At 36.8% G+C, this 13109-nt stretch overlaps 1 protein-coding gene across 9 annotated transcripts in view; it reads left to right on the top strand.

Annotated features, from left to right (window-relative positions):
* adgrl4 (adhesion G protein-coupled receptor L4) overlaps nucleotides 1-11387 on the top strand; it is a 34372-nt gene extending 22985 nt beyond the window's left edge. For 8 of the 9 annotated variants that reach the window (XM_087272123.1, XM_087272118.1, XM_087272121.1 and 5 more), the window contains 9 exons: nucleotides 783-899; nucleotides 986-1185; nucleotides 1288-1464; nucleotides 4835-5038; nucleotides 5151-5371; nucleotides 8250-8316; nucleotides 8593-8684; nucleotides 10395-10563; nucleotides 10663-10976. In XM_087272123.1, the coding sequence (XP_087128249.1) occupies nucleotides 783-899; nucleotides 986-1185; nucleotides 1288-1464; nucleotides 4835-5038; nucleotides 5151-5371; nucleotides 8250-8316; nucleotides 8593-8684; nucleotides 10395-10563; nucleotides 10663-10725 (1310 nt within the window). In that variant the 3' untranslated portion in view covers nucleotides 10726-10976. 9 annotated transcript variants of the gene reach the window in all.
* Nucleotides 11388-13109: the final 1722 nt, after the last annotated feature.

The following is a 13109-nucleotide window of genomic DNA, read 5'->3' as shown; positions in this document are numbered from 1 at the left end:
TTTAAACCAGCCTAGGCTGGTTGGCTGGTTTTAGCTGGTCGACCAGGCTGGTTTTAGAGGGGTTTTGGCCATTTCCGGCCTGGTTTTAGCTGGTCAAGCTGGAAAATGACCAGCTAAATCTAGCTAAAACCAGCTTGACCAGCCTGGTTTAAGCTGGATATAGCTGGTTTTGGCTGGGCTCCTAGCCTGGCTTGGCCAAAGGGCAAATGGCCAAAACCTCTCTAAAACCAGCCTGGTCTACCAGCTAAAACCAGCCAACCAGCCTAGGCTGGTTTAAGCTGTTTTTTTCACTAGGGACTATTTTGATTCATTTGTATCATTTCCCAGAATTCACTGCACAATGAATCATATATTTGGGCGAAGCAGTGGCGCAGTAGGTAGTGCTGTTGCCGGTTCGAGCCTCGGCTCAGTTGGCGTTTCTGTGTGGAGTTTGCATGTTCTCCCTGCGTTCGCGTGGGTTTCCTCCGGGTACTCCGGTTTCCCCCACAGTCCAAAGACATGCAGTACAGGTGAATTGGGTAGGCTAAATTGTCCGTAGTGTATGAGTGTGTGTGTGGATGTTTCCCAGAGATGGGTTGCGGCTGGAAGGGCATCCGCTGCATAAAAAAACTTGTTGGATAAGTTAGCTGTTCATTCCGCTGTGGCGACCCCGGATTAATAAAGGGACTAAGCCGACAAGAAAATGAATGAATGAATGAATTATATATTTAATCATTTATCCATACCGCATTAGATAATTTTGTAACCTGTTTTTGCTAATCGTTGTGTTGAATGCTTTCCAGAAATGAAATTATACACATTTGAACCCCGCCAAGCACAGAAGCATCCACTGTCAGCCAACATCCAAGGAAACTCCATTTCACTAAGCACCAAGAAAGCAAGACATGCAAACAACAATGGTTCGTAAAAGCATTTCTCTAACTAAACACAAAGCAAATACACTAAATGATTCAAATGTTTATCAATCTGTCTGTTTTAATCTTAGGCAGTACATCCGTTGTATTCCTCATCTATCACAGCATCGGGGATCTTTTAAAGCCTGCCGATGACCCTGGAGTGGCCGATTACTCTCGCTATGCAGCAGCGGGTGAAATCACAGTTAATTCACCTGTAATAGCAGCAGCCATCAGTAACCAGAAGACACTTCCACTGAACGATGTGACCTTCAGTCTGAAACACACACAGGTGCAGTTTGACTGGTTGATCACTCACCAATTCATTTAAAATAGTTGTGGTTGACAAATGTCCTTTTTTAACAAGAGGTTCCCTTTTTTATTTTTCATAAAGGAGATAGATCCAGCCCGTGATGAGACTAAGTGTGCATTCTGGGAATATTCACCAAGCATGATGGGACACTGGAGTTTAGATGGCTGTATACGCACTCGTGTGAACACCACACACACTTCATGTTCTTGTAATCACCTGACACACTTCGCTATTCTCATGTCCTCCGCTCGCGCTAATGTAAGTCTGGTCTACTGCTGCTCCCTACTGGTCTCCAAGCACAGTACACTCACAGAAATAAATCTACAAAAGCTGTCACCGGGACTGTAGCTTTTCAAAAGTTCACACAGGGGAGACAGAGACTAGCTTTTGTTATGTTCAGGATTAAAACAAAGACTAAATTAAACTGCTGTAAGAAAGCATCAGATAAATACTTTTTTAAGAAAATTTTTGCATAAATCTGTTAATTAACCTCAGTCCTGATTAAAAAATGCTGTCACTGCTTTGGTAAAAAAAAAATAAAAAAATCACACAAAATTACATTTTTAAAGTTAAAGTAATTGTGGACTGGATTTTTTTTTCCTTTTATCAAAGTCTTGTCCATGTCTCTTTGTGGCCAAACATACCAATTATGAATCTGACATAAATTACAACTCTGACAGATAAAAAAAATTAAAACCCCAATAAAAATAAAATAATCATAATTAATTACCTCGAAATAAACAAAGAGGGTAATAGAACAACTTTTAAAATAATACATATACAAACTTTATTTAAAAAATAAATGGAAATTTACATGTGATATTCAATAAACTAAATGTACATTACTTTAATCTTTATTATTATTTATAGTTTTTATTTAACAAAATACAGTACCATTGTTAATTAATTTTTATAATTTTACTGCATAATGACTCACATATTTAATTGCTTATCCGTAACTCCTAGCATTAGCAAATTTTAGGCTAAATTAAACTGCTGTAAAAAGCATCAGACACCACATTTGATGGTGCATAAATACAGAATCTTTGTTTTATTTACTCCGTAGTTCTGAGAGCGAGATGCATATTTTGATTTTCTCAGACACATCAAGGTACATGCGTAAAGGTCACTCTCACACTTTTGGACACACATACTGTACACACACTTCAATTTGCTGTTATAATACATATAGAATAAAGAAACTAAGCTTTTTTTTTTGCACAGACCTATCTAAAGGGTTATTGGTGCCAACTTATGACCAGGCCCGGATTGGCTAATCAGAAGGACCAGGAGAATCCTTGGTGGGCCGGTCCGTTTTTTGGCGGCGAGGGCCGGTGTCCCTAGCTGCTTGCACTCTCAGCAGTCGCACTTTTTTTCATTTAATTATTTATTTGACCATAGCCTCACTCTTTTTATTCATTTTTGTCCCGCAGCTCCGCTCTTTTTATTTATTTTCTCGCAGCCCCGTGAGCAAAATGCATGAATATGTAACTATCATTCGATCCCAAACAGTGGGACCTTGGTGATTATAAGAATTTGAATAATTAATATTAATGAATATTACACTGAGATGATTCAATACATTAATAAATCTGACATAAAGATCAGAAATCTAAAAAGGGGAGAAAAAGATTAAGCCATCAAAAGAAGGTAATACTGTGGTTAAAAGAGACTTGCAGGTAACAGTGCAATGCTTATTTTTAATTCCAAACACAGCAGCATAACAGCGCCATTATGGTCCATTGGTCAGCACGTTGTGTTATGAGGTTCGAACCTCACCTGAGTATTATTATTTTTTTCATTTTTATTGTTAAGACATATTATACTGTTTGGGTTACTTATATAGGTGTACATATTTAATTTTTGTTTTTTGTGTGATCACCGTTACAAGAGACTGGACATCTAAAAAGAATTTTGCACAGAAAATAGTATTCAGATATTGCAGGAAAGGACATTGTGATGTTTTAAAGAATAGTGTTGGAGATTTAGCCACCTTTTAATGTTCTCATATTTATGAAAAATATTTGAAATTCTAAAGCAGTTGTTTCCTTGAAAAAGACGTGATAGCGTCATTAGAAACTGAATTGGAAATTACGTTATTTTAATACAGTCAGTCGTGAACTGAGGTGGGCTGTTCTAAGGCTTGAAACTCCAGGGCAGAAAAGGAGTCCCACTCCGGCCCTACTTATGACCACCAGTAAAAATGACAAATTTTAACTGAGGGAAAGGCAAAACTGCACGATTATATGGTGTTATAGTTTTGTAATCAAAAAATGTGGTTATAATGGGAGTCAATGGGGCAATTACAAAACATGTCCAAGACTGTGATAAAAGGTAAAAAAAAAATCTAGTCCACAATTACTTTTAATATTGAAAATACGCCATTATGTGTGTGTTTTTCACCAGATCAGTGACATCATTTATGAATTTGGCAATTAAAGAGTTAAAATCATGTATTTACTAAACATTTTAGTAGTTTTGTTCAGGACTGAGATTGATTAACAGAAAAAAATATTAATCTGGTGCATTTTTACAGCAGTTTAATTTACTGGACGTTTTCATCCTGGACATAACAAATAGGAAGTAAATTTGCCCACAGTGTTTTGTTAAATATTTTTTTTTATTCAAAGCATTTTCACCAAATATGTGTCAAATAAAATTTGTCACCAAAAATCATTCTGCTAGCTGAAACACAGAAAAAGTTATGGCCAAATTAAGGCACAAAATCACAAAGTTATTGGATAAAAACATCCCCAACAGCACATAAGGGTTAACCTTGTGGTTGTTCTACCTAGATCTCTCAAATTTTGATTCACTATAGCCACATTTGTCTACTATGAATGTAATACACTTTAACTTGTTCTACAAATTCCAGGATTATGTCAGTTAAGGGCAAATACAAAGAGTTCTGTTGTTACAACCTAATAATTTGCACTGCAATATCGTCACCTTGGAATTATAAGGTTCTATCTGCATTCTGAATGATTTATAAATATTGAGCTTTAAAGTTTCTGCATTTCATAGCAAACAGTATGTGTGTAACATTTGTTTTTGTTTTTAAAATAAAAGGTCTTAAAATGTAAACAACTTTTAAAAAAACATGCCATAATGTAAATAAGTTGTCAGTTAATAAGAATATATCAATAACTCAGTTTTGACAAAAATGTCAGATAGAGCCTTATGATTCTAAAGTGACGATATTTATATATATATTACTAATTATTTTTGTTTAAGTAATATAAAATAAGTATGTAAACAGTGACTATACATTAAAATCTAAACTAGATTAAAACCACACAGAACAACTTAAAGGGATAGTTCACCCTAAAATTTAATTTTGCTCACTATTTACAAATTTTTTTTATTTGCTTTTCCTACTATGGAAGTCAATGGTTACAGGTTTTCGGCTTTCTTCAAAATATCGTTTTGTGTAGTATCTGCTTTCAACAGAAAGAAAGAAACTTAAACACTTCTAAGCAATTGAATTGTAAGTTTTGGGTGAACTATACCTTTAACAATACTGTGTAAGCAACCACCCTGTCACATTTGCATCAATATGTCGATGTAATGCAGAATTTGGCTCAAACTATTTATTTATTTATAAATTATTATTTTATTTTTTTTGTAGCTGCTTGCACACTATAATGTTCTGACGAGGATAACACAGCTGGGAATGGTGATCTCTCTTATCTGCCTGTCCATGTGTATTTTCACCTTCTGGTTCTTCCGAGACATCCAGAACACCAGAACCACGATCCACAAGAACCTGTGCTGCAGCCTCTTCATGGCCCAGTTCATCTTTCTCATTGGGATTAACAAAAGTGCACACAAGGTACTCTCACTATTTATTAAAATGCAGATGAAAACCCGAAGTTTAGTGCCTGTATTTATTAACATGCTTTGCAATATTATGTTCAGTGATATTTGCTCCCTGTGTGTTTCAGTGGTTCTGTTCTCTGATCGCTGGCCTGCTGCACTACTTCTTCTTGGCTGCATTTGCTTGGATGTGCATAGAAGGGATCCATTTATATCTCATTGTTGTTGGCGTCATCTATAACAAAGGTTTCCTGCACCGGAACTTCTACGCATTTGGTTATGGGAGCCCTGCTGTGGTTGTCGCAATATCTGCAACTCTTGGTTATAAATATTATGGGACCAGTTCTGTGTAAGTTATGAGTATTTTAACTGAGTGGTATTTGCTAAAGAAAGAATCTCAATTAATATGAGCTCTATTTTAGTGGGATATTAAAATGATTAGCTTGTAGTATGTAATGTAGTATTTTATGAATTATAAACACACGTTTGTATCCTTTACTGCAAGTTGTGATTAATATACATATACCTACAGCATAGCTATGGTTACCCAGACAGAGTTTAAATTAAACCACAAGGAGGCCTTAATCTAGAAAAATGTCTTTCTGAAATACTTGAACTATGAAGTCCTGAACTAAAATAAACTGCAAATGAGAAGTATCTGGATTGATGTTGCCTATAAAACGTGGGCAAGGTACACATTTTTCGGTCTAGAGTGTCCAAATTGATACCTTAAAGGCAGTGGTCTTCAACTACCGGGCCGCGGACCGGTGCCGGTTCGTGAATCAATTGGTATCGGACCGCACAAGAAATCATTAATTATTTCTATTTTATTTATTATTTGAGTCTGAACTATGTCTTATTTTTAAAAAATCTTTTATTTTGAAAAATTACTGTATTCTCTCACATCTCAGTCTTATGAGCGCCCAAATTTAACCTACAAGCAGCAAAATGAGTAAGAAACAGACGTCTTGGAAAGTTTCTTTGCTAAGGGAAAAAGGCTCAGTAAAGGACCTGCAAACTGCCTTGGAATAGATACCCAACCCATTTGTCAACAACTCTGGTGAATCCACCATGTCTGTGCAAAAAAGATCAACTGCTGGAGATCACTAATGACAGCAGCCTTTTTGGGGCCGTTCGCATACCGCGTCATTTCTAGAGTTTGTGCAAGTTCGTTATTTCCAATAGAGGAGTGCGGCTTGCATGTGCAAACGGCATGATGTTCCAGACACACACAGTTAAATGAATGCCAGGAGCGCACTGCGAGTCACGTGACAAAAACTGACCGATCAATTTCAGCTTGTATAGACTATACTGTACACATTTTGGTTGACTAATTATCTCAGACAAACACAGAACACCCAAATACTGCAGTGCTTTGTAATTTCCTCCATAAACAAAACTTGTATCAGAGTTCCAGCAATGTTTTGTTAGCTTGTGATCCTCTGAGAAAATGGTTGATAGTCGCATAGCAACCTACAAACCACCCTGCCAGTCCACGATAAAATTGTCAAGGGTTGATCAGTCTGCGGTGATAAAAAAAGTTGGGGACCACTGCCTTAAAGCTAAACTATACATATTATTTAGTACCTATTTTAAAATATTACAACAACACAGGCTCAATGGGAATATGTGTCCCTCACTCGAAACCAAGGGGTAAGAAAAATTTCCCAGAATACACTAGCTCCACCTGCACCCAGAAGTAAGGAGATCAACTAATTAGAATTTTTGTCATTCATTCATTCATTTTCTTGTCGGCTTAGTCCCTTTATTAATCCGGGGTCGCCACAGTGGAATGAAGAACCCGGAAGAAACCCACGCGAAGGCAGGGAGAACATGCAAACTCCACACAGAAACGCCAACTGAGCCGAGGTTCGAACCAGAGACCCGGCGACCTTCTTGCTGTGAGGCGACAGCACTACCTACTGCGCCACTGCCTTGCCAATTTTTGTCATTTTTACGAATTTTTACAACAAACAAACACATGTTTTAATATATTCATAACTGGTTCATGTTTTACCATCATGCTTTAAAAAAAAAAACGCTAAAATAAAAACCGCAAAGTTTTGTGATCTATAATCCCTAATAATAACTTCTGTACAGCAGTCCCACAACATTCTGACACTCGATGACACTGGAATACCCTGTCAGAAAAGTCTAGTGGCTGTCAGTGGGCTTTTTACAGTGTCTGCTATAATGTTAATGCTGTTTTTGGTGTGTTTACATAGATGAATATGGCCACTGTGTTAAATGCATTTTAAGAATTATGGCCACATTAGATCGCGATGATAACATAATATACGCCTTCATACGCTTTTCCTGAAGATAAAAATTAAGCTAAAAATAGCACAACTGGAATAACTACAGCAGTTACGATCGTCTGATCTCATATTAAGCAAGAGATGGCGATGACATATGATGACGTGTGCAGGTGCTGCTGTGCTGTCCCAATTCTTAGGGGTATTTTGAAGCTCTTCTCCTTAACCCTTGGTTGTAAGGGGGAAGGGGTAGGGGTACAAAAATAGAATTGGGATTGGGCCTAAGGCTCTGATGTCCCTAGAGCAGGGGTGGGCAAACTCAGTCCTGGAGGGTCGGTGTCTTGCAGAGTTTAGCTCCAACTCTAATCAAACACACCTTTTTATAGATTTTTAGTGCTCTTGAAGACACTGATTAGCATGTTCAGGTGTGTTTGATTAGTGTTGGAGCTAAACTATGCAGGACACCGACCCTCCAGGACCAAGTTTGCCCACCCCTGCCCTAGAGTGTGTATTTGAAGTTCCCGCTCAAAATACCCCACAAATAATGTTTTACAACTCTTCGAAACTGCCCCTTTTTGGCTTTGTTCACAATTGTACCATTTTGGTAACTGTCACTTTAAATTCAAGTGAGATTCTGCTCTTTTCAAAACAGGGCAGGGCTAAAATGTCCATGTGTCAGCATAGTGGCAGATTTAAAAACAAGACTAACATTCAATGGTAATGAGGGAGATATTGTCATCATGGGACTATCCCCCTCTGATGACGTACAAAGGGGAAATGTCAATCAAAGTGTTTCTGCGGACTGTTTTTATAAAGTGTTATTATAAAAAAAAATTACCTCACAAATTTTTTAAACCGCTTTTAAAAGTGATTTGCATAATAGGTCCCCTTTAATAAATCTGGAGCCATGTGGGAAAATATTATTTAACCATTGTGCCAATTATTATTTTGTTTTATTAATCTTTTATTAAGGTGTTGGCTAAGCACTGAAAATAACTTCATCTGGAGTTTCATAGGCCCAGCCATTCTGATCATCCTGGTGAGCATCTGCTCTTATTACAGTCATTGTAACATTCAACAACAACCCTGATCATATAACACACAAACACTCAAGGCTGATGTACTGCATACCCAGCAGAAAATCTATTTACACTAACTCAACACTTATCGTTAGCACCATGTCATTTTTAATGCAACAGAATGAATAAATACACACACATGAATAAAATATGGCTTGTTGTTTAATTAATTACATTAATGAAATACTGTACTTTCTTGTTGGACAACTATTACATCAAAAGTGATTTTCTCACAGGTTAATCTGCTGGCATTTGCTGTGATCATCTATAAGGTTTATCGTCACACTGCAGTAAAGAAACCTGAAATCAGTCACTATGAAAATATCAGGTAAGAAACATATTCATCATCTTCATATAAAACCTCTCACATATCATCCTCTCTAATGTACTGACTCTGTGTTCACTATGGATGGGCACAACAATACTGCAGTATCAATACAGTTAAAATAAATTTATTACAGTATTATACAGTTGAAGTCAAAATTATTATTTTTTTTCCCTAATTTCTGTTATTTTTAACAGAAAGAAGATTTTGTTCAATACATTTCTAATTATAATAGTTTTAATAACTGATTTATTTTATCTTTGCCATGATGACAGTAAATTTTTTACTAGATATTTTTTAAGATACTAGTATTAAGCTTAAAGTTACATTTAAAGGCTTAACTAGGTTAATTAGGGTAATTAGGCAAATCATTGTATAACAATTTGTTCTGTAGACAATAGAAAGAAAGAAAAAAAACATATTTTGCTTAAGGGACTAATAATTTTGACCTTAAAATAGTTTTTTAAAAATGTAACATTTTAAACTTTTTAAAATTAAAAACTGTTTTCATTCTAGTCTAAATAAAACAACTAACACTTTCTCCAGAAGAAAAATATTATAGGACATACTTTGAAAAATTACTTGCTCTGTTAAACTAAAGACTATAGAATACACAAGACTTGTCTCTCATACAGTTTTGAATGGGGACAAGTGTAACAGTCAATATGAAGCCCCGCCTAGTAGTACAGGAGCCAATCATCGATTGATGTGATCTGATGGAGAAGCTCAGTCCAGAAGTTTGCTTTTACGACAGTGTGGTGATTAACAATCACACTGGAATCTCAGCAAATACTTGCTTTACAGAAATAAGAAATAGATCCACATAAAGCTTGAAATCTCTACTTTTAAATGAACCAACTTAGGGTTGGACGATGTCGACCAATGGATGATGGCATCGCAATCATGTGAAAAGCGTGGGGGGGGGGTGTTTGATAGAATGCACGCTACGTGTCTGAAGATCGAGAAAGGATCCGGGAGTGAGAAGGGTGCTCGACTTATTTGAGGACCGGGAGGGAGACGCGCGATTTCGGTTCCCATCGTGAACTCGTTTGCTTTTATTTTTTGGATTCTGTTTTTCATCTTACCTGATTTCTGGAACCGCTCTTCCCCGGACTCGATCCCAGTCGTTGCCATGGCCGGTTTCTCCTCCTCCTCCAGGCCTCCGCTCCGCCCACGTAACACTGCGAGCTAAGTGGACAAACTGGTTGCGGCGAGAACGCCGTCAGCCGGTGAGCGCGAAGAGGAGGAGTGGTGTCACACCACCCCATAGCATTCGCTCGAAAAAAACAAAACGCGGCCATACGTACCTCCGGCCACGTAAATCGCAGTCTCCAGAAACGTCCGCAGGGCTAAGTTTCCAGAATAAGCTTGGGTTGTTAACAACTATATTGAGACGCGGATTTGCCAAAACAAAAACTGCAAAAAAAATGTAGCTCCTATGACGTATTCAGTGCTCTCCAGAAATGTATATAAAGGTACGTTTTCAGAATGAGCTTTGGTTTGATTTATAACATGGTCCTAAACTCCATTGTGTATCTCCACAAATTTTCCTGTTCTAAGTAAAATGTTGCTTTCTTTTCCGGTCAAAAACTATAAATAACCCAGAAATATTACAAACAACTTTATATTATTTATTTTTTTGTTATACTTTTTGTAATATTATTATTTTATACAGTTCTAATTTATTTAATTTGTTAAATAATTCTTTATCAGGTCTTGTGCAAGAGGAGCCATTGCTCTCCTGTTTGTTCTGGGAGTAACCTGGGCATTTGGTGTGATGTACATCTTATATGAGACCACCCTGACTGCGTATCTCTTCACCTTCGCCAATGTGTTCCAAGGGATGTTCATTTTCATATTCCTTTGCGTTCTGTCCAGAAGGGTAAGGTTCATATTCCTGTGCAAGTTTCACATTTAATTTATTTCACATTCAGTATTGCCATTTTCCACCTATAATTGCAAATGTTTTCATCTTTATCAGATTCAAGAGGAGTACTACAGATTATTCAAGAACATGCCATGTTGTTTTGAGTGTCTGCGATGAACAGGTGAACTACAACGCAATGCTTTCAGATCAAGGCATTAAAAAAAAACGTACTGGGCATGAATGTTACAATATATTTATTTTTGAAAGAAATGTATTAAAAAACTAAGTGATACTGCATGCTATGAGTTTCATAACCTGCTGGAGTCGGTAGCTTCAAGACAATAACAATATTTTCTATCTGATTACTGGTTAAAAGGATTGTATATATACTGTATTGCATTCTAATAAAATCATTGTCTACATTTGAAGTATTAATTTTGACGTGACGAAGTAAACAAAACTGAAACTATTTTCTTCAGTGCTTTATATAGTTAAATTACTGTAAATGGGTTTTCTTAAGGAATTGTACTTTACTAAATGGTTTAAAACAAGCTTTTAAAGCTGTATCTCTACTTTTACTGCACTATTTGCCTTTAACCTGCAGTTACTACTTTATACGTTTTTTTTCTTGTGAACTTTGATCAAAGTCAGCTTTTTTTTTTCTTGTCAACTAAGTCAAATAATGATTCCCGTGATTCCCATCCAATCAAAAATGTGCATAAAAAAACCCCATCAAACGGACCAACCACAAGACAGTCCATGTATAAATGCAGCGAACATGTACAGTGTGTAAGCAATAAAATTCTTCAGGAAAATGTTAAATCTTTACATGCAACAACGAGGAGACTGGTCTAGAATGCCTTCTGTGTGATGACTGAATTCGTGAAATGGTTAACAATGCACTACAGAATGTTACGTTTTCAAACACATGTAATCAAATTGTATGCATTATATCAGTGCTGCACAAGCTTGGTTTGCGGAGCCACCTGCTGAACACTGTAAGTCAGGATTCAAAGTAGGGTTGGGCCAATAGACGATGCCATCGCCAATGGCCAATAGACAACGCGATGCTGAGCCGGAATTGCTGATCCTCCGCTCGTGATAAATACACACTTAGGCCTCATTTGCACTAATACGTCTTAGTGTTAAAATGGCATTTTAGAACAAAAATGATCCACATCCTCACCGTGTTTTACCTAGCATTTCTGCATCCCTCTATCCACTGAAAACGCACATCACGTGACCACAGACACTGCCACACACTTTCATGCGCTCTTCTGATCTCAAGAGAGCAGTGCACGTCGGGCAGTTTCTTAAGGATGTACCGCTGGGTCGCGTCTCCCTTTAGTTGTTAAATGTGATGTTCAGACATCCCAAGTCTACCGGAAGTTCCCGGACTCTCTATGCATTTGCGGGACTCATAAAAAACGAGTGATAATCTCCCAGAAATCACGCGTCTCCCTTCCAGTTCTCTAATAAGACGCGCACCCTTCACACGTCGCCCAACTCTTTTCACATCACGATGTTTCACATTAGACATCGTACAATGCCAAATTGGTCAACATCGCCCAACCCTAGTTCAAAGTGTTTAAATATTGTCACAGCTAGATTTTTAGCTCTTAGGCTACACAGATTTCAACTTGCGTCCCGTCAGCTTATTATAGGAGCATATATCACTGTAATACGTTCTCACAGCAAATTATTCTGGCTCTGGTACAAACTACTCCTGGCTTCCTGAGCGAAAAGTCAAGGATCAAAATCCCAAGTAATGCTGACTTCGATTGAAACATTAAAATATGCTGCGAAATAATAAAAAAATAAATATAGTTGAGAATTGTTAATTTTAAAGATATAGCTAGTGTGCTTAAAACAATAACAAAATTTGCTTGTAGATGATCTAAAACTAATATAAACATCCAAAGCTTGCAGTTTGTCATGGAATAATGATTCTTTTCACATAGCCTACTTGAATTTCTCATCAAATCCTGACCAATCAAATGCCCTCTAATATCTAACCCACCCCCGTCAAGACGCTTCTCATTTGCTTTTCATTTCCTTTGATGCAATTGAGCTCAACCATTCTCACTGGCAGAGCTGTGATACAACAAGACGCCATTGAAGGAGCTACACTGCCTCACACTCTCCATGTTTTTGTTGAGATCACATCAAACATTTAATAAAAGTTAGACATTTTAAAGCACTTCATGGGACCAATAATAACATCTGAACCTCTGTTAATTCAATGTTAGAAATTATGTAGACAGTCAAACATTAGTAGTAACAAGTGAATGCCAACTTTGTATGTGGAATTATAAGATCTTGAGAAATTTAATTAATTGTATTTCAACTGATTTCATCATATCAATCAAATAATTGTAATAAAAATGCTTTTAAATTTATTATAGCCTTATACTTTTATGTTGTTGCCCATATTTGACCCAACACTGGGTAATGCCAACTCAGCATTTTTTATTTATTTTTTATTTTTTGAATGTTTTATTTATGTTTGAATAAAAAATTAAATCAATTGTTCTTGATAGTTTAATCCTGCTATTTGTTTA

This window comes from Danio rerio, chromosome 11 (genome assembly GCF_052040795.2).
Source record: "Danio rerio strain M-AB ecotype USA chromosome 11, GRCz13ab, whole genome shotgun sequence".
Lineage (NCBI taxonomy): Eukaryota > Metazoa > Chordata > Actinopteri > Cypriniformes > Danionidae > Danio > Danio rerio.
This window is presented reverse-complemented; position numbering and strand designations above follow the sequence as displayed.